The sequence below is a fragment of the Ictidomys tridecemlineatus genome, chromosome 6 (genome assembly GCF_052094955.1).
Source record: "Ictidomys tridecemlineatus isolate mIctTri1 chromosome 6, mIctTri1.hap1, whole genome shotgun sequence".
Taxonomy (NCBI): Eukaryota; Metazoa; Chordata; class Mammalia; order Rodentia; family Sciuridae; genus Ictidomys; species Ictidomys tridecemlineatus.
In genome coordinates, this window is record NC_135482.1 from 98,017,019 (window position 1) to 98,039,803 (window position 22,785).

Genomic DNA, 22,785 nt, shown 5'->3' on the forward strand with positions numbered 1-22,785 from the left:
GAAAAGAGAATTGTACAAAAAAAGTTTTATAAATTTCTCTATAAGAATTATATTCCCTCTCAGCCACTTGGAAGTCTGAGAAAGGAAGATCACAAAGCCAGCCTCAGCAAAAGGAAGGCACTAAGCAACTCAGTGACAAGTTAGTTATCTCTCTGAACTTCATTTCCCTCCTTTACAAAATGAAGACTAAAGTAGCATTGAATTCACTGGGTCATTGGAAATATTGTTATTACATAAAAAGCACTTAATATGGAATACATAGTATATGCTCAATAAATGTTAATTTATCATTAAGCAACTAAGCAACCCTGTCTCTAAATAATATACAAAATAGGACTGGAGATGTGGCTCAGTGACCAAGTGCCCCTGAGTTCAATCCCCAGTAACAGAAAAAAAAAGCAAGAATTGTATTTCTCTCAAATTTCTATTTCATAAATTAACATTTGCAGCATATTGTAGCTCTTACTTTGGGAACTCCAAATTCCAAAACAAGAATATTACTTGGGCTCCGCTTTCTATGTAGACTTGGAAATGGATTGAAATGTATGTTGTTTCATTTTGGAATACCACTAATTTCAGTTTATTCTGAGGGTTTAGTCTCAGAACAATAAATGTAAATATATTTTATTGGTAAACTGTTTTCTTAAATAATGATCAACACTTATCTGAGTTTTAAATTTTGTATTTTTTAAAGTTATTCTGGAAGGCACAACTCTTCCAACATGGCAATCATTGATGTGAAGATGCTCTCAGGATTTGTACCTGATAAATCTTCAGTTGAGAAGGTAAAGAATTAAATGCCTTTATTTTAAAGAGCTTCAGAATAGCTATAATGTATTATGCTCTGTGTTATACATTTGTCATAAATTGATGAAAATACAACACATTTTCTATTCTTAAGGAATAAAGATTAAATCACATATATATCCAATAGAACATTATTCAGTTCTCAAATTTATTTGAATTCAGCTAGTATTACATTCAATGGTGAATAAAAATTAAAAGCTTTCTCTTGAATATGTGAAACAAGACAAAGATGCCGATTCTCACCACTTTTATTCAATGCATTACTAGAAGTCATACACAGAGCAAAAAAAAAAAAAAGTCAAGAAAATAAATAAAAGGCACCAATTAGGAAGCAAGAAGTGAAATTTTCTCTCAATGCTGGTGACATGATCATACAAAAGACTCAGCAAAACAAAAAACAAAAACCAAAAAAACAACTGTTAGAACTGATAAACAATTTCAGTAAAGTTATAGATTAAAGATCAATATACAAAAATCAATAGAATGTTAAAATACTAACAACAAATTATCTGAAAAGGAATTTAATTTATAATAGCATCAAAAATAAATGAAAATCAGGGCTGGGGTAGTGGCTCAGTGGTGGAACACTTGCCTGACTTGTGTGAGGCACAGGATTTGATTCTCAGCGCCACATATAAAGATCCATTGACAACTAAAAAATATTTAAAAATAAATAAATGAATGAATGAATATATATATATATATATATATATATATATATATATATATATATATATATATACTTCAAAGTAAATGTGACCAAACAGGTAAAAAAAATCTGTACATTGAAATCATATATAATATTGATGAAAAAATTGAAGGAAACACAAAAAAGTGGAATTATCTTTCATGTTCATAGATTGAAAGAATTAATATTGTTAAAATACCCTACTAACCAAAGCAGCCTACAGATTCAGTGCAATCCCTTTCAAAATTCTAATGGCATGCTTACTAAAAATAGAAAAAAAATTCTCAAAGTTTTGGGAACCAGGAAAAACTCTAAAGAGCCAAAACAATCTTGAGAAAAAGAACAAGGGCAGAGATATCAACTCCTCTTTAATTTCAAAACTTATGAGAAAACAATTATAATCAAAACAGCATTGTATTATCATAACATACTGACCAATAGAACTGATCAATAGAACAAGACAGAAACTTAAAAATATACCCAACTAGAATCAGTTGATTTTGGGCAAAGATATGAAGAATACACATGGGAAAGGACAGTCTCTTTAATAAATGGTGCTGCTGAGAAAATTGAATATCTACACACAGAAGAATGTAATTGGACCTTTGTCTCACACCATATATAAAAATCAACTCAAGATGGATGTCAGATTCAACAGTTGAGGTACTAGACAAAAACAAGGGGAAAACTCCATAACATGGGTCTGGGTAATGATTTCTTGAATAGAACTGAAAAATTCAGGCAACAAAAGCAAAACCAGGCAAATAAGATTGTGTCAAACTCAAAAGCATCTGCACAGCAAAGAAAATAATTAGAAAAATGAGGAATTATACCCCACCTATGTATGATATATCAAAGTACATAAATGCATTCTACTGTCATGTGTTACTAATTAAAACAAATAAAAAATTTCTTTAAAAAAGTGAAGAGATAACTTGTAGGATGGGAGAAAATATTTGCAAAACACAATCTGATAAGGGGCTGATATTGAAATTACATAAGAAACTCAAATAACTCAGTAGCAAGAAAACAAATTATCCAATAAAAAAACAGGCAAAAAATTTGAAAAGACATTTCTCAAAATAATAGATATAAATGACCAACAGATAGATAAAAAATTCTCAAGACATCTAATCATCAGAGAAATGCTAATTAAAACCACAGTGAGCTAACACCTTCCATATGTTAGAATTGCCATTATCAAAACCATGAATGATAACCAATTTTGGCATTGATGGTGCAGAAGTAGTGCCCTTGTACATTATTGGTGGGAATATATTATTGTTTAGCCATTTTGGAAGAGAATGTGGGATTTCTTCAACAAACAAAATAGAATTACTATACAGTCCAACATCCCCACTTCTGGGCAAATATGCAAAGGAATTGAAATTGGCATATCAAAGGGACATCTGTACTCCCATGTTCATTTCAGCATTATTCACATTGGCCGGAATAGGAAGCAGCTTATGTGAACAACAGCAGACAAATGGATAAAGGAAATGTGGTTTGTGTGTACAGTAGCATATATGTAGAGTGGAATGCTAAACTCTAAAATAGAAATTCTGTCATTTGTAACAATGTGGATGAAACTGGAGGATATTGTGCTAAATGAAATAATCCAAGCAGAGAAAAAAATACCATATGATCTCATTTATATGTGAAATCAAAATTTTAAAATGTGATGTCATAAAAACAGAGTAGAATGATTTGGACCAGAGTTTGGGGCAAGAGTAAGAGCTAGTAAAAGAAAAGATGTTGATCAAAAAGTACAGCATTTCAGTTATACCAGAGGAATAAGTTGTAGTGACATATGGAACTACAGGTAGACCATGATTATTAATACTGTATGTTTTAAACCTGATGGAGGGAAGTTAGTGCAATAATGAATATATTAGCTATTTCATTTTAATCTTTCTACAGTGTATAGATAGATGAAAATACCACAATGCACTCTTTAAATATGCACAACTATTATTTTCCAATTAAAAATAAATTTATATTGAAGTTGAAAAGGTAAGTTAGTGTTTGGTTATTCTATTCCATACTATTATTCTACTTAATATGTTTTTTTTTAGAAACCAATATTATATAGACAGATCTCTCAAAAATGTTGAACAAATGATACCCAAAGATTAGTATTTATTGTTGAGGCTACATGGAAACTTCACAAGTATTTATAAAGATGCAAGAAAATTACCAAATTAAAATTAAATATTTTTATTTTTGGATTATAAGTTGTTCATATTTCTAGTCCCCTAAATGTTCAGTATACTTTTTTGCCTTATTTTTAGCTTCAAGAAGATGGCAAAGTACAACGCATAGAAATCAAAACTACACATGTGTTTTTCTACTTGGAGAATGTAAGTTTAATATTATAATTTGATTTGGCTGTTGGTGTATATGCTACAGGCACAATTGGTTTTTATTTTTTATGGTTTTTTTTCTATTTTTCTATGGGTATAAGTAGGAGCATTGTTTTATCTTTGTTTTTGTTTGTTTTGTTGTTGTTGTTACTTTCATTGTAGTTTCATTTTGTTTTGTTTTTGGAGGTACTGGGGATTGAAAACAGGGCCTTGAGCATGCTAGACGCTATCAATGACCCACATCTCTACCTCACCAAAAGAGCATTTTAAAAATAATTCTAAATATTTGAAATGGGGAAAAACTTGAAAAATATGCTTTATATGCTAAAAATATTCATTTATTCCTAGATTACTCAAAAGGAAATTCAATTCTCATTTTCCATTGAACAAGATGCACTTGTATCCAACATCAAGCCTGCATCTGTCCAGCTCTATGATTACTATGCAACTGGTAAGAATTTTACTTCATTTGAGTGCCATCATATTCTGCATTTAATTATACATAAGCCAATTATTGCTTTCTCCATTTATACTTTCTCTTTTTGAAAACTTTACTTGTTATTTGGTGTTTTTAAACTTTGCATATCATCTAATACCAAATACTTCAGAGTTTTAATAGCTAACATGTACAAAAGTTCATTTACAGAACATGGATAACATGTACCAAAGATCATGTACAAAAGATCATACCTGAAAACACTTAAGAATGATCATTATATTTGTACAAAAGTCATAGGAATAAAAGTATATCTGACAGTTATCAATCATAGAAGTTGTTATAGTAGCATAGATGTATGAGAGCTTATTTATAAACAGATAATAAAGATGTTTTCTTCTTAAACAATGTTGTAAGACTGTTTCGAGTAACAATTTCTCTCTTCCAGATGAATTTGCAGTCGCAGAATACAACACACCATGCAAACAGATACCTTTTGAAACCTCTTAGTTCTTAGAGAAGTGAACTGTGATGGAAAGGAAGACACTTTGGAATTGGGATTTATGTTAAGAGAACATTTCCACTGTTTCAACCAAAGAAAAATTTCAGAATCTTCACAATGCAGCACATGTTCAAGTTCTCCCACCCACAGCATCCTCCTTCAGTCACTCCACCACCAATTTCATTCTTTCTGCCTGAGGACTTTTTCTGGAGTCCTGGTAGCCAGTTTAGCCTGTGTACAATTTTAAATGGGAAGCACAGGCTTAATGTTTCCAAGAGCAAACTTCAACTAGCAGAGACTAAAACCACTAGACAAATGCTCCTGCCTCCTGCTTTTACTCAGGAAACCCCAGGGTCATTCCACATGCTTCTGGTAAAATCACCTTGAAACCAGTGTAAGATCAGGCAAGGCAGTGACCAAAGGAGGCAGATTTAAAAAGGCCTCTGAATGAGGCTTTATTTGAGATATCATTCGTGGGCGGAACTTGATCAGACCCACAGAGTGGACTGGAGAAGGGTCTGAGGAGAAGCCACTAGACCTGACTTGGATTTTATGGGGCTTAGGCAGGAAGGGAGGGGCTTGGAACAGGAAAAGGTGTTTTTAGAGACCCTAGGCCCGCTGGAGTTGGTTGAGGGAGATGGCTGAACTCCAGGATTGGCCAGGGAGTCCTGATGATTGATAGGCATCAGTCAGGAGATCCCGCTGATTGATAGGCTTTCTGTCGGTGCCTGATAGATGTTTTTTCCTGAGTGGGCTGCTTTGTTCTAAGTAATCGCCACTGACCAGACAATCAGCATTTCACTTTCTCATGAATCGACCTCTATAGATACAGTTTCTTAAATTAGCTCTTTTGCTTTCTTGCACAATCTCCTGGTCTCTCTCACGGTTGTTTCCTGGGATCACCTCTAAAATGAATTATCTGCACTGCAGTCCTTGCTTCAGATTCTGCTTTCAGAACAAAGATAATGTATCACAGCAATCACTGAATAACTACATAAAATGTTTTGTTAGGTATGAAATATCTGTGCTGTTAATTTAGTTCTAGTGTTTGTTTACCGTAGAAAAGTAGAACTTTTACAATATTTCAATATAAATATAGCTATTTTGACAATTATTATTGAGTAACACCTGACAAGCATCTATGTATTTTATCTTCCATTTCAAAATTAAATTTTTTTTTTCAGTATAAACCTAGTGTAAAGTAAATACGTTCTCCTTTTCTGCTTACCACAATCACTTGGGGTATTTCTGAAAACATATCTGTAAGATTCTCTTGGATTTAAAAAAAAATATATATATTTTAATAAAAGATCAAACTTCCCCAAACTCTACAAATCTGAAGAATACACACATGAAGATTTTACAGTGATACAGGAAAGACAACAAAATCATATTTAATCATTTTTTATTTTTAATTTTTAAAATAAATATGATTGAATACTAAATATGATGTTTTAATTAAGATAATATTGTATCAGAAAAAGTGGAAAAGATTTCTCAAAATGTGTCATGAAGTACTTAAAGAAGTTGAGTACGTATGAGCACCTGGCCCAAGTTATCACCAACTCCTGAAGATAAATATTGATTTACTTTGGGAGCAATTTCTGAAATCACAGAAGGAAAACTTTCACTGAGATGAGTAGCTTTATAAAGGAAAGCAAATTAAATCAGCACAAACAAGTCAATGCCAATCAAATTATTAAATCAAGTTTGTTCAGCTCACATGTAGTCCTGCAAATCTGATGAAAGCTTCAGAGTTTATAACTATGAAGATCCGCATCTTCTCTGTCATGTGAATATATAGAATTTCTATGTATTATTTTAACTTGTGAAGTATACTTATGAAAAACTCATGTTTAGAATCCCAGGAAAACCAGAATTTACTGGAGAATCTACTCTCTAATACTCAGATTTCACCTAAAATTCAGAAAGTACTTTTGTGATGCCAAAGCAGATTAGGCATAACTCTATGGAAGGGATAAAGAAAGGAAAAAAAAATATGCTGTTTAAAATTCAAATTTTTCACTTGTAGAATTTGGATTTGAGAAGGGACATACAGGTTTGGTGATTTTTTAAATTTAATTTTAATTTTATTTTATTTTTGGATATCAGGTATTGAACCCAGGAGCACTTACACGCTGAGCCACATCCACAGACTTTTTTATTTTTCATTTTTAGACGGGATCTCACAAAGTTGCTTAGGGACTTGTTAAATTGCTCAGGCTGGCCCTAAACTCATGATTCTCCTGCCTCAGCCCCTTGAGTTGCTGAGATTACAGGCATGTACCACCACATCCTGCTGATAAATTCTTAATAATTTATTTTTATTCTGTCAAATGGCAGTTTTTCTTTCTCAGCTTAATAGATAGCTTTCTGGTTTTGTTCTTGCACAATATTAGCCAGAGATCCTACAGAGAAATCAAATTTAGCTGGTATATCCTACCCGTGGTACTCCTGAACATCCTGAATTGAGAGAACATTATGATACCTCACTCATGGTAATTGCTTGAATACAAAGTTTTCTACCCTTAGATTAAATTAAAAATCATTTCAACAGAGTGATATTATGTATTATTTTAGTGTTGTTTCAGTTAGAAGGCAAAATAAGGATGTGTGAACTTCTAGGACTGGATTTTGTCTCTTGGTGTCTCTAAATTTTGCCCCAATGAGATTAAAAAACAAAACAAACTTTCATTTGTCTTAAATTAGGGGAAGATACCAAATTCTTATTAAATCCATCCTCACTTAATAATATCTGATCTTGTAAACATCATTAACTTTTACCTTAGGGACATCTATGCAGGAAGCAATCTACCTAGTGAACAGGTAACATATTAATAATAACAATAACAGTAATAGCAGCTGAAAATAACACCTGTGATTTAATTTATTCTTCATATATTTGGGAATAAATGGTTCCACTCTTCATGTCCAGAACACGGTTGCTTCTAGAAAGTAATTTATGAAACAAAACTATCACTGTGTCCTGAAATACAATCAGCAGACATTTATAATGTTTGCTTTACATCTCTTCTGTATAGGGAAACATTCTCTGATTTTCTTTTACAATCAATCTCTTTCAGTACCTAAAGATATTATTTATTTAATCAAATCATATTTATATTGTAATAGTATCAGTAACAGGTAAAAATCAATTTTTGCAAGGGCTCCCCATCCCAAGGGCAGTCAATTTTCTTATAAACTACAAAACTGTTTTTACCTCCAATTCCTAAGCTAACATTCAAAAAATTGTAGAATGGTGTTTGATGAAGAATAAAGTTCAATAAATTTTTAGAGGTGAAGTTTATTTAAGGCTCACAGTTTCAGAGGTCTCAGTCCAGTGGTGGTCTCAGTCTGTGGTGGAGGAAAATAGCTCAGGATATGACCACAAGGAAGCAGAGGGAGCAAGCCCAGCATGGACAAAATTATACCCCAAAGACATGACTCCAGTGAACTGCCTCCTCTAGCCACACCCTTCCTGCCCACAGTTACAGCCCAATTAATCCATATTGGTAGATTAAGCCACTGATTAAGTCACACCTCTCATAACCTATCATTTCATTATTTCACCTTTGAAGGTTTTTGCATTATCTCACACACTAGCTTTTGGGGATACCACAAATCCAAACTATAACATTCTGTCCTGGCCTCCAAAAGCTTATGTCCATTCCACAATGCAAAGTACATTTATTCCATTCCCAAGAATCCCTTTGCATATTTTGCATTGTCTAAAAGTCCAAGTCCAAAAGTCTTCTCTGAGTCTCAAGGTGAAATCTCAGCATAATTTTGTAAAACTAAAAAGCAAGTTACATATATTCAATATATCAAGGAACAGAGTAAACAATGGCTTCCCACAAGGGAGAGAGAGAGGCCCAGAAAAAAGAGAGAGAGATTTCAAGCAATGAAATAGAAGATACCATCAGAAGCCTACCAAACAAGAAAAATCATAGGAACAGTGGATACACAGCTCAGTTCTACAAGACCTTCAAAGAAGAACTAATACCAATACTCCTCAAATTATTCCATGAACTACAAAAATAGAGAACACTTCCAAACTCATTCTATGGGGCCAATTCATCCTGATTCCAAAACCAAACAAAGACACATCAAAGAAAAAAAATTTCAGACCAATATCTCTAATGAACCTAGAAGCAAAAACACTCAATAAAATTCTGGCAAGCCACATACAAAAATATATTTAAAAAATAGTGCACCACATCCAAGTGGGGTTAATCCCAGGGATGCAAGGTTGGTTCAACATATGGAAATCAATAAATGCAATTTATCACATCAATAGACTTAAAGAATAAAAATCATATGGTCATCCCCATAGATGCACAAAGGCATTTGACAAAATACAGCACCCCTTCATATTCAAAACACTAGAAAAACTAGAGATAACAGGAATATATCTCAACATTGTAACAGCTATCTATGCTAAAGCCCCAGGCCAACATTATTCTAAATGGAGAAAAATTGAAAGCATTCTCTCTAAAAACTGGAACAAGACAGGGATGCCCTCTTTCACCACTTCTATTTAACATAGTTCTTGAAATTCTAGCCAGAGCAATTAGACAAAAGAAATTAAAGATATACAGATAGGAAAAGAAGAATTCAAACTATCACTATTTGTGAAAAACATGATTCAATACCTAGAGGATCAAAAAAATTCCACCAAAAAACTTTTAGAACTAATAAATTAATTCAGCAAAGTAGCAGGATATAAAATTAACACCCATAAACCAAAGGAATTTCTCCACATCAGTGACAAATCCTCTGAAAGAGAAACTAGAAAAACTACCCCATATACAATAGCCTCAAAAAATTTATTTGGGAGTCAACTTATTGAAAGAGGTGAAAGACCTCCAAAAGGAAAACTACAGAACCCTAAAGAGAGAAATCAAAGAAGACCTTAGAAGATGGAAAGATCTACCTTGTTCTTGAATAGGCAGAATTAATATTGTCAAAATGACCATACTACCAAAAGCACTATACAGATTTAATGCAATTCCAATTAAAATCCTAATGACATTCTTCATATAAATAGAAAAATCAGTCATGAAATTCATCTGAAAAAATGAGACCCAGAATAACCAAAGCAATGCTTATCAAGAAGAGTGAAGCAGTTGACATCACTATACCAGACCTTAAACTATACTACAGAGCAATAGTAACAAAAACAGCATGATATTGGCACCAAAATAGACTTGTAGACCAATGTGCACAATTGTACACAGAGACAAACCTACCTAAATGCAGTTATTTCATACTAGACAAAGGTGCTAAAAACATATATTGGAAAAAAGATAGCCTCTTCAACAAATGGTGCTGGGAAAACTGAAACTCCATGTGTAGTAAAATGAAATTCAACCTCTATCTCTCACCATGCACAAAATTCAACTTATAGTGTATCAAAGACCTAGGAATTAGACCAGAGACCCTATGCCTTATAAAAGGAAAAGTAGATCCAAATCTTCATCATGTTAAATTAGGCCCCAACTTTCTTACGAAGACTCCTATAGCACAAAAATAAAATCAAGAATCAATAAATGGGATGGATTGAAACTAAAAAGCTTCTCCTCAGCAAAACAAACAATCAATGAAGTGAATAGAAAACCTACAGAATGGGAGCAAATTTTTACCACACACACACACATCAGACAGAGCACTAATATCTAGGATATATAAAGAACTCAAAAATCTTAACACCAAGAATATGAATAACCCAATCAATAAATGGGCCAAGAAACTTAATAGTCACTTCTCAGAAATGATACACAATCAATCAACAAATACATGAAAAAATGTTCAAAATCTCTAGCATTAGAGAAATGCAAATCAAAACTAAGATTTCATCTCATTCCAGTCAGAATAGCAGATATTAAGAATACAAACAATAATTGTTGGCGAGGATGTGGGGAAAAGGGCACACTCATACATTGCTGGTGGGATTGCAAGTTGGTGCAGCCAGTATGGAAAGCAGTATGGAGATTCCTTGGAAAAGTTGAAATGGACCCCATTTAATCTAGCTATCCCACTCCTCAGTCTATACTCAAAGGGCTTAAAAACAGCATACTATAGTGATGCAGCCAAATTAATGTTTATAGCAGCAAAATTCACAATAGCTAAATTATGGAACCAGCTTAGATGCCCTTCAACAGATGAATGGATGAAGAGAATGTGGCATATATACATATTGTAATGTTACTCAGCCATAAAGAAGAATGAAATTATGGCATTTGCTGGTAAATGTATGAAACTGAAGACTATTGTACTAACTGAAATAAGCCAATACCAAAAATTGAAAGGCCAAATGTCCTCTCTGATATATGGATGCTAACTCACAATAGGCAGAAGTGGGAGGAAGAATAAGAGGAGGTTCACTGGATTGAACAGGGTAGAGTTGGGGGAAGAGAGAGGACATGGGAATGGAAAAGACAATAGAATGAATCGGACATAATTTCCTATGTTCATATATCAATACCTGATCAGCATAACTCCACAGCTTGTACAACCACATAAATGGTAAGTTATACTCCATGTATACATGATATATTAAACTTCATTCTACTCCCATTTATAATTAAAAATAATAAATTAAAACTTTAAAAAATAAATTAAAAACTGTATTAAAAATTTTCTCTCAAAATAATAATAAACTAAAAGAATATAAAAGAGAATTGCATTTCTTTTTTATTTTTACATTTAGCTAATATTTTTATTTTATGTTTACTTGTTTAGTACACACACACACACGCTCGCCAAAAATATATGGAGATACATATGTATATATTCATATCATTAATATTAAGAAGAAAATTGTCCTGTGATCTTCTAATAAAACTGTACAATTGAATCTGGAATATGATTATTTGCAGAAAGACTAACTTCTCATTACCTTGGGTAAGTCTTAACTCATTCTCCTTGAAATGTTATTGTTTTGTTCTATGTTAAACATATACTCACAATTCAATTTATTTATTCTTTCTATACTTTGTGAAAGAGAAAATCAAGTATCATGTCTCATGGTCACATGATTCTTTTGTTCATTTATTCCACAAATATTTATTGACTGTTTGCTATTAGTTGATATTGTTCTTGATGGCAAGGAACAGTGAAAAATAAGACAAAGTTTTTGCCACAATGCAAGGTAATAAATATGATATATAATAATCACATTATATAATATGTCAGAAATGACATGTTCTATGACAAAAAAGCAGAGCAAGAGCAATCAAGAGTGCCAGAAGATGAGAGATAGACTGCAATTTTATAATCCAAGGTCAAAGTAGAACTCACTGAAAAGTTGATAGATGAGCAAATGCATAAAGAGATGAGTTTGCTATTTGCTATATTAACATCAATAGAAGAGCAATCAGGGAGGAAGTTTCACAAAGCTCAAAAGCTTTAAATAAAGTGGAAAGGGTCTCAAGTGCTGGAGTAAGACAATGAGTTCAGATTGACTGAAGTGGAAAAGGTAGAAGAGACAGCAGGTGAAGGATGTAGGAACTAGGGGTCCCACGGCACATGTGAGCAGGCATCAAACCTTTCTTTCTCCTGGGCAAAAATTTCACTGATTACTTAAGAGAAAACTGGTCTGGAGAGAGTATTAATTTGCTACTATGGCAGTTTATAATGATGCAAGCTCAAGAAAGTACTTCTGCGGTCCTGAATAGACAGGCTAGAAGAATGACATCTCAGATGTCAAGTGCATGGGCTGATCTCTGAATACCAATGTAGTGGTAATATTAAAAATGAGTTTAAAAAATAGCACATTTCTCATATTTTTTAAATCATTTGTCCTGCCTCTGAGAATCTGTGCAGGGATATAGAGGAAGGATGAAAACATGTTCTGTTATTTATTCCCTGATTTTTCCAGCCTACCCTCAAACAGGCAAAGTATTCACAAAGAGAGAAAACACACAGAATTATTCAGCAATTTGTAATGATAGATAAGTTATCACAATAAATATTTCCACTTTTTCCATTAAAAATATTGTTATTATCCAGGAATGGTGGTGCATTCCTGTAATCTCAGCAGCTCAGAAGGCTGAGGCAGGAGAGTTGTAAGTTCAAAGCCAGCCTTAGCAACTTACTGAGGCCCTAAGCAACTTAGTGAGTCCCTCTCTCAAAATAAAAATATAAAAATGGATGGGGATGTGATTCAGTGGTAAAAAGTTCCTGGTTTCAATCCCCAGTACCAAAACCAAACAAACAAACATACTATTGTTATTAATGTCCTTTCCATGTTCATAAGAGCTTCGGTTTCATTCTACATATGTGAGTGAATCTAACTGTACCTCCCCCAATGTACACTATGATGATAAGGGCACTTTTTATCCTCGAGTTGCTCAATGCTCTGTAAACACAGATCTCTTGGAAATGACATTAGTTTAACTTTCCAAAGGTTATGATGTCTTTTGTAGCTTTTATAATTAGTCTTATTCTGATAGTTTAAAAGATCTGTTATATAATTGTCACCAATTACAAGTCAACCCTTTCACTTGTACATATTCTCCTCTTGTTTTTGTAACTACTTGCTGCTAGAATTCATTTGTAACTTTGATTTTATTTTACCTTTTTCATTAAAGCCTTGGAGGGTGTGAGAAAGTCTGCATATTCAACACGTTTGACAAATTTGTAACAGTTGGTGGAATCCTATGAGATTCATCTTTGACTTTGATATTTGTCTAAAATCTGTCATTCAGATGCAGATTTGTTCTCAATTTCAACATCACTTCTGGAATCATTGAAATTGTGCATGATAAATAATTGTGTGATTTTTGTAAGTAATAATTACATAAATATAATTGCCATTATCATACTGTTGACAATGTAATCATAGCATAAACTGTGGGCTTTTAAAAAAAAATATGTGAATATTCTGTTTCAGTTATCATATGCATTTCAGATATATCTTGAAATGAACACTTACCACTTTTCTCTTACAAAAAAGACATTTCAAAACATTGATAATTGTATAAACTCTTTTTTATTAGTTCTTTTAGTTTATACCTAACAGTAGAATTCATTTTGACATAATGATAAAAGTATGGAATATAATTTATTCTAATTCCACCCCCAGTACCTCCTCTTTCACTTCCATCCCCCATCCCCTAGTCCTTTCCTCTACTGATCTTTCTGCCACCTACTCATTGTTGTTTTTGAAATTAATTTCTTGTGGACATGCATGATGGTGAGCTTCATTGTGGTATATTCATATATGTACATAGGAATGTTATATCAGATTAATTCGACTATCTTTTCTTACCCTTTCCCTTCATTCCCCTTTGTCTACTCCATGGGTCTTGTTTCTATTCTTCCTCTACCCTTATCGTGGGATAGCTTCCACATATCAGAGAAAACATCTACCTTTGGCTTTTTGGAACCAGCTAATTTCACTTAGCAGCACAGTCTCCAGATTAATATCTATAAACACTCTAACAGTCTAGGAATCTTCAGCCCATCCTAGACCTCATGATCTATTTAACATAAATCTATTTCTGGTATGAAAAAAGCATGGCATTAGAAATGGCTTCTTCTACCCACTTTTCCTTTACACGTATATATTATAAAGTCAAATAGCAGAAATGACAATTTTAAATTAAAAACAGTACCTCTTTCCTTCTCCAACTATTTCAGTGTTTGTATTCCCTCCGAGAGTTGCACAAGAGTAAAGAAGAGGGCATGGGAAGAGATAGTAGAAATATTTTACTTCATATAGATAAGAAATATCCAGCAATAATCTTCACCCTAGAATACAATTGAGAAGTGGAAGAGTAGGATAAGAACATAAATTAAAGTTATTGTAATTAAAAATGAATGAATATTTTCCTGTCAGAAATAAGTTGAATTTAATTATTCTGATAATGAGTATTGGCTTTGCAAATTAGGTTATTGTCAGAAATGTTCTGTAAATATAATGAGCTAAATGTGTAAATCAGCATTTGATCAAATTAAAGAATCTTATGAAGTTCTACATTGACAAGAGAATATTTAAGTTGATATTTTAATTTCCTCAAATTCCTGAGTATATTGTGTCTTTAAATAAGAAAGTAGGAATTGGTAGCCATTTATAAGTACTGATAAACTTTTTAATTTTTATATTTCTAAGAACTAACCATAAGAATAATTCTAAAGATGGATTTTCAAATTATTTTGCAATTGGCATGGTTTCCAATTGCTTTAACAAAATTAGTGAAGGTATATTTAATTTATCAACTTACACATAATTAAAATTAATTTTTAATGATGATTATAATGTGAACTTTGGCTTATAACTTGGAAGCCTAAATGATTAAATGACATTGTTAGAATTTCCCCCATTTCTATCTCACTTTAAGTGAACAAATTTAATTTTTCTATTTCCTGTAAAACATAATAGAAAATATAATGTAATCGGAAATAGGAGTATTCTAAAATAGAGACTAGAAAAAATAGAAAGAGAATAGACAATTAAAACCTGTCTCAATAGAGCAATAAGCAAAATTTATCCAAAAATATTCAACATCATTGAGAGAGCCAAATGGAATATTTGATTAATTTCATTAAGAAATTATTTTCAAACAAAAATTTCTTGTGTTATAATATTTCTTAGGACTAAAGTAAATATAATATATAATTTTAATAAGTAATAAATTGATGATTTCAAAGATAACTTTATATAGAAATATTTTATTACTACTTAGAACTTCAGATGAACAACACATTTTTATAATTTTTATTATATTTAGTTGCAGAAATATCTGATAGGATATGAAATATCTGATAGGGTATGAAATTTGGCTGCCAGAAGTAGGATGAAAATACAGAATTTAAAAAAAAAAGAATTATATAAAATGTTCAACAGGTAAGGAGGTCAGATAAGTTTAAGTTTTCAACAGATTGATATATCAAGAACTATGTAATGTTTTGAACAACCAACAATAAAAAAAGAAAGAAAAACAAAACAAAAAAATAAACAAAACAAAACAAAAAAAAAGTTTTCAACAGATACTGTTGGGTATAAAATTGTGGCCAGATTTACATTTCATTGGATACATTTAGAAAATGTTACACTTTTATTTTTTCAATGATAGTTTATATAATACACCTCTTGTCATCTTGCTCATAATGATAATTTTGTGGTCAAGTAAGCATGAAAGATTACACAAAATTATTTTCATGGAATTCTTTCAGAGAATATAAGAAAAACATTTGAAGATCATAAGATTATAAGAGCATTAGTTGACAATATTGAAAAAGTACTGCTTTTGCACTATAATATCAAATATTTAAAATATGTTTATTAAAATTCTAATCAAAATTTGATAATATTCCAGGTTAATTCTTTCATTTTAGAAGTTCAAACTATGAAGATGATTTTTTCACCATTCACAAAAGGATTTGTATACTTAGTCATTTGGCATTACTTCAAACATATGCTTTGGTCATTTGACATTAGTCCAAATCTGGACTTGATGTGTATCCAGAAAGTATAAGTATTCCTGAGAAAAGTGTATCTACTTAACTTGGAAATTTTTACCTGTGCTTATTATAATACTTAAAATTCTAGTATCTTACATAGCTGTAGTTTCATAGTTGATCAAATGGTCTCATGCATATTATCTTCACTTCTCTGTCACTCTTTCTGACTATATTTTAAAATGTACATCAAGGTGCTGGGGATAAACCTTACTAGTAGATCTTGTCTAGCATGTGCTGAGCTCTGGGTTCCATCTACAGCACCACACACACAAAAAAATATGTTAAGACTTTCCTGGCTCCAATTTACAGGAGAGCCCAATAAAATATTCCTCATACTCAGAAGTTCCTATTTCTCTACATATTTTATAATTTAAAACAGTGCTCTTTTCAAAATATGCAAACTCCAATTTGGGGATGTTCTGTTTATATTAATATAATAATAGAATCTTTCTTAGTTTGAGAACTCAGTAACAAACGGATTACAGCATTCGGATGTCATCTGGAAGGCAAACAGGAAGATGACTCACAATTGATAAAATATCTCTACTTAGGTAAAATTAAACATGAATGTTCAACAAATAAATTTGACTTCCTGTAGAGTAAAATAAATTAATTGGCTTTGTATTCTTGAGGTTTAGTGAAATTAAAAATTGTATTACATGGGTGGTTATATCCAAATGAACCATCATTTTCTTTATAAAAAAAAACAAACATAAGGGCTGAGGCTATAGCTCAGTGGCAGAATACTTCCTAGAATGCATGAGGCACTGGGTTCGATCCTCAGCACACATAAAAACAAATAAATAAATTAAAGTATTGTGGTATTTCAATGAATAAATTAAATAAAGGCATTTTTTAAAAATTCTACTTAAAAAAAGTGTCATGAATTTAAAAATACAAATATAAGAATAGGTATTTGAAACAAAGTTAAACTTATAAAAACTAGAGGAATTGCCTCCAAGTTTTTTTTGTTTAGAATTCGGTGACAGATTTCATTTCCTTATTTTATGAAGGATCCACTGAGGATGAATCTTAAATGATTAAATGTATGCTCTCTGGATAGCCAAGAAAAAAATCTGGAATAGAGATTTACATTTATTATATTTTTTAAAAGTCAAGAATATTGATTTATTTCATCAAATCATGTAATTCATCTGATTTTTCCCCAAAATATGTAAAGTGCTGATTGATAAGCTGTACCAGTGGCAGCCTTAAAGTACTATCTGTCAAACATTTGGAAAATTTAAAAATGTGGATGGAACAATATTGATGTTCCTGGAAATTATCTAGAATTGATTTTTTTATACTGAAGTAGTTAATATGTTACAAAAATAGATGGTTGACAGTTAACCTTCACTACCCATCAGGTAAAATAAAAACCAGTGAATTGGGAACAAGATCAGAGTTCAAGGAATCAAGAGTTCATGTCCCATTCTCTTCTGTTCCTCTCTACACCATGAGGGGAAGTCAATCGCCCAACCCAGTCTTGATTCTACTTTTTCTGCTTCTTCCCAGAGATGCTTTGGCTACTGCAGAACCGTAAGTAATATTTCCCCACAATTCTATTGTCCTTCTCTCCCATGGTGTTATCTCATTCTTGATCTTTTTTAATTTCCTGATTTCCTGTTCCTTGCGAGGGTTAGCAAATTGTTATCACTCATGTGGAATGACATATTACAATTCTAGAAAACTTAGACATGAGGCAGCAATATTTGTCAAACATTCACCAAAAAATATAGTATTCTTATTTTTTTTAAAAAAAAAAGGAAACATTTTTTATTACTCATAAGCAGACAGCAGTGTTCTGGCCATTGTGAAGTAGCTCTGTGTCTGTGTTTTCCCCCATGTACGGGGTTGCCAAGATGGATGGAGGGACCTACATACAGACAAGCCAGGATTTGTGTGTCAATTCACTTAATCCTTCAGCAAATTTTAATGTCTCGCATTAGGTTTGGGGAATACACAGATTAAAAAAAAAATTAGATCTTTTCCTCAGTACCTCAGAGAAAAGGAGAGAGATGGAATACAGAAAATGAAATATAGCCACCCCAAAACAGGAGCAGGCACTGCAGGATTTTAGGAGAATACTGCCAAGAAACCCTAACTCTTCAAGGGACCTGCTGTAAGAAAAGGGCCATCCCCAAATTCTGCATAGAAGAAACTGGTTTTGAGACTTAGGAAGCTAATTTAAGTTTTCCAGATACACAAAGACACTCAGAAAGAGAGAAAAGTGAGCAAACATACAACATCATGAAGTGCATATTTGAGTGATTATAAGTGGAAAGGTAAATGGCTACAGGGGAATGGGCTTTTCTTCTGGGAGTAACTAGTTGGGTCTGCTGATGAGCCTTGCTTAGATTGGTTCAGCTCTCATCACCACAGAGTGAAAGAAAGGAAAGAAATAAGATTGCTTCTTAAACGGAAGCAAAAACAATTTAGTGTCTCCCGTGTGTTAAATGTTATTTTTCTAGAATTTTTCTGGAACAAAGTGCTTTGTGGTAGTCACATGGAACTCAAGATCACATGCAGACAGGATCTTAATACCTTCAAAGGTGCCTTGTTGATTAATTCATGTAAATTTGGAATTTCTATCCAACATATGTGATAACTCTTAGATTCCTTTCCCATAGTTTTCTAATATTCCAAGGGTAGAGGTTTCTGAAACGCAAAAGATGCATAGCAATTTTAATTTGATGTTTTCTGAATTCCCATGGTCTTTTATGTTGGCCTTTGAGCAACATGAAATCTGGTTAAAATCTGAAATCTGGCTCTATGCTATGATTGATGATGATAGAGAAGATTTTCTAGAAAATGGTAATAATTTTGACATCTTTTGAACCTCTCTCTGTTTGATCCTTTTCTCCACAGGCAATACATGGTTCTGGTACCATCACAGCTCTATGCTGGAGTTCCTGAAAAGGCCTGTGTCATCCTTAATCACCTGAATGAGACGATGACACTGAATGTGAATCTGGAGTATGGAACACAGAGCAGGAACCTCCTTACAGAGCTGGTGACAGATAGGAACTCCTTCCACTGCAACCCCTTCACTGTTAGTATCAACCACTGGGATGAGGGAAGTGGCTAGAGAAAGTGTTTAGTTGAGACCTTATGTTCTCATCCCTCAAATTTAAAAAAAGAAAAAAAAACAGCATAATGAAGGAAAATGAAGAGTACGGAGTAAGTTACAAATGAGAATCTAAGAATAAAAGTGTACTGAATATGCTTACACAACACAAACAGATCAAATGCAGTAATTGAAAGGTAGTAGTAGCTATAGGATTTCATTTGATCTTAAAATACACTTGTGATGTAAATATACTCTTAACATTATTGGTATAAATACTGAAATTCTTAAAGTCAAGACACTTATCTAAGATCTCACAGGTGGTTGATTGTTGATTTATGTCACATAGACTTTTATCACTTAAAGTTTTAAATCTTTAATCCTACTAACTTACTACAAACGATAAGATAAATTTGTTATTGACATTTGGAAAATAAAATATAATGCTTATTTTAATACCACCATATAGCCATGAAAATGAGAAAATGTCACCTCTTTCACTAACATGACTGGATTAAAGAGTTAGTTCATTTTATCGAAGTGATATTTTCCTTGTCAACCAAATCAATGAATTGTTAGTGTCATGTTACACAATTGCAATAATCTACTTATAAGACAAGAAATGTATACCTTAACCTTGTTCCTTTCTAATTCTCAGGGACTTACCAGGAAAACAGAAAATCAGAAGTGAATCTGGGTAGATTCTTCACTCATTTCTGTTTTGCAGATTCCAGAGTTGTCATCTTTCCCAGCGTTCATTACCGTGCTGATAAATGGGACAACCCAGCATTTCATAAGCAGGAAGACAATCTACGTAAGGAAAGCAGAGAGCCTGGTCTTTGTCCAGACAGACAAACCCATATACAAGCCAGGACAAACAGGTATAAGGAGCCAAAAGAGCAAAGACCACCTTGGGGGGAAAGTACATATTTTTGACTATGTGATTCAATAATCATAGGACTTCTAGCCTGGGTTCCCATTGGGGTTTTCATGGGGAAAAAATCTCTGTATTTCAGTGAGATTCCGCATTGTCTCTGTGGATATCAATTTTCACCCACTGAATGAAACGGTAAGTCTCATATCTGTGGGTGGGGTTGAGGAAAATAGGCAAAAGTTAAGGTTCTATTGGAAAACCAGAAACCAATGTAAGAGATACTTAATCCTTCCACACACAAACAAATCTTATTAAGGTGGACAAAAGTGTATTGGATTCTCTTTTTAAAAAGCTTCTGTAGGTTGGGGATATAGTACAGTTGGTAGAGTGCTTTCCTTGCATGCACAAGGCCCTAGGTTCAATCCCCAGTACCACAAAAAAAAAAAAAAAATCCTGTAAAACAAGTCTCATTTGAAAATAATAATAAACTTACTATTTGGATCTTTATCCAAATAAGTTTCCTCAATTGTATGTTATTTCACAAAAAGAAAGACATGACTTCTTAAGAGATTTATGTGCCAAAGTAAACATAAAAAGTTATATGAACCAAACAAGGAACATTTCCTATTTGGACAAGAAATATACTTTCTTTCCCCATCCATAAACTTTTATCAGTGTTGACTTCCCAGTTTTCTCTTTCTAAACTCTATCACATGCTCTATACTACTTTTTCTTTCTTTTTTTTTTTCAGTTCCCAGTCATTTATATTGAGGTAGGTAATATATTGTACATGTATGTTGGAATGAAGACTCACTACAAGTAACATTTAGTTACCTCTCTCCTTCCAATCACTACTTTAACAAAACTAACAAACACTATTTTCCCTGTCTACCTTAAATTATTTGGGAAAATTAGGTTATATACAAATGAAAGAAAAATTACTTGAAATGATTCAATTTAATAATATCAAAAGAGGTACTCGTATGAAATATCATCTGCAGTACCTCAGAGCTAATAAACTTATTTTCCTTCTCTCAGTCTAAAATCTACTGAAAATGTTGCTAATAGTTATAGTGCCAATTTGCCAACCCATTAACTCTAATACCCAATGTCATTCTTACCTGAAAATCTGCCCCTCTACTCAAAAGTATTTATTTCAATTGTTTCTATGAACTCATAATATTTTTACCTATAGAATCCTAAGAAGAACCGAATTTTCCAATGGCAAAATATCAATCTGCAAAGGGGACTTACCCAACTCTCCTTCCCACTGTCTGAGGAGCCCTTCCTGGGTCTCTACAAAGTCATTCTGGTGAAAGAGTCTAGAAATACAATACAGCACTCCTTTGAAGTGAAAGAATATGGTAAGAATTATGCAGGAATAAGGCATGTATAACACTGTGATATTTATACAGGAAGCAAGCAAGGTCTATCAAACAGTCTTTGAAAATTACCAAGTTTTTTTGTCCACTTGAGTATGTGCTAAGCACTTGTCATGTATTATCTCATTTCATCCTCTCTACAGTCATCTGAGGCATATACAATTATTATATTCACTTTACAAATGAGCATATATATATATTTTTTTTTATTGTTGGTCGTTCAAAACATTACACAGTTCTTAATACATCATCTTTCACAGTTTGATTCAAGTGGGTTATGAACTCCCAACTTTACCCCGTATACAGATTGCTGTTTCACATCAGTTACCCTTCCATTGATTGACATATTGCCTTTCTAGTGTCTGATGTATTCTGCTGTCTGTCCTATTCTCTACTATCCCCCCTCCCCTCCCCTCCCCTTCCCTCCCCTCCCCTTTTCTCATCCCTGTTTAATGTGAGCATATAAACACTAAAAATATAGTCATTTATCAAAATCATAAAACCAATAAGAAACAAGAGAAATTTCAATAATTACAAGTGATTATTCAAATATTCATTGCTAACCCATACATTGTGTCAACTACATGCACCATGAATATATTTATTTGTCTTATAACTGAAGGTATTTCTTGGCATTATCTCATAATTTTCTAATTTATTCTTGTTGTAATAATCAACTATGATTATAAATCCTAGTAATTCAGTACTCAAATAAATTATAGTTCAACTCTGTAATCAATTAAACTATAACAGTTAATTTAACAATCAGCTAATTACTAAATCAGATATTGAATCCATCTAATTAGTTACAAATTATGTGGATTTTCTAATAAAGGTAAATGTTTCATTCCATGGCTGAGAGGTCTTATTATAAAAAAAAAAAAACTAATTCCCAAAGCTCACCAGAACTTCCATGAAAATCACAAAATAAAATTATATTATAGGAGTAACCTCTTACACAACTCTGGGAGAGACTAGAAAATAAGAATCTATCAGGATCACTTGACAGAGAATATTGCTAACCACACCTGAACATTTAATGGGGATGGATTGATTCAAATTTGCAAAGGACCTGGGAAGAAAACATCTTCAGTGGCCAGAGTGTACCATGCTGGGGAACTTATGGAAGGACCTAGAAAGGGCTTTGTGGAACCATAGCTGAGGGTATGGTGATGGCCTGGGATTTTGTTAATTAGCAAA

At 32.7% G+C, this 22,785-nt stretch overlaps 1 protein-coding gene across 1 annotated transcript in view; it reads left to right on the plus strand.

Moving 5' to 3' along the window:
* Positions 1 to 17,645: 17,645 nt before the first annotated feature.
* LOC120888566 (pregnancy zone protein) overlaps positions 17,646 to 22,785 on the plus strand; it is a 43,966-nt gene continuing 38,826 nt past the window's right edge. Inside the window, exons 1-6 of the mRNA XM_078015268.1 lie at positions 17,646 to 17,801; positions 19,131 to 19,314; positions 20,057 to 20,210; positions 20,346 to 20,398; positions 20,955 to 20,975; positions 21,399 to 21,567. Coding sequence (XP_077871394.1) covers positions 17,719 to 17,801; positions 19,131 to 19,314; positions 20,057 to 20,210; positions 20,346 to 20,398; positions 20,955 to 20,975; positions 21,399 to 21,567 — 664 coding nt within the window. The 5' untranslated portion in view covers positions 17,646 to 17,718. The remainder of the gene's footprint in view (positions 17,802 to 19,130; positions 19,315 to 20,056; positions 20,211 to 20,345; positions 20,399 to 20,954; positions 20,976 to 21,398; positions 21,568 to 22,785) is intronic.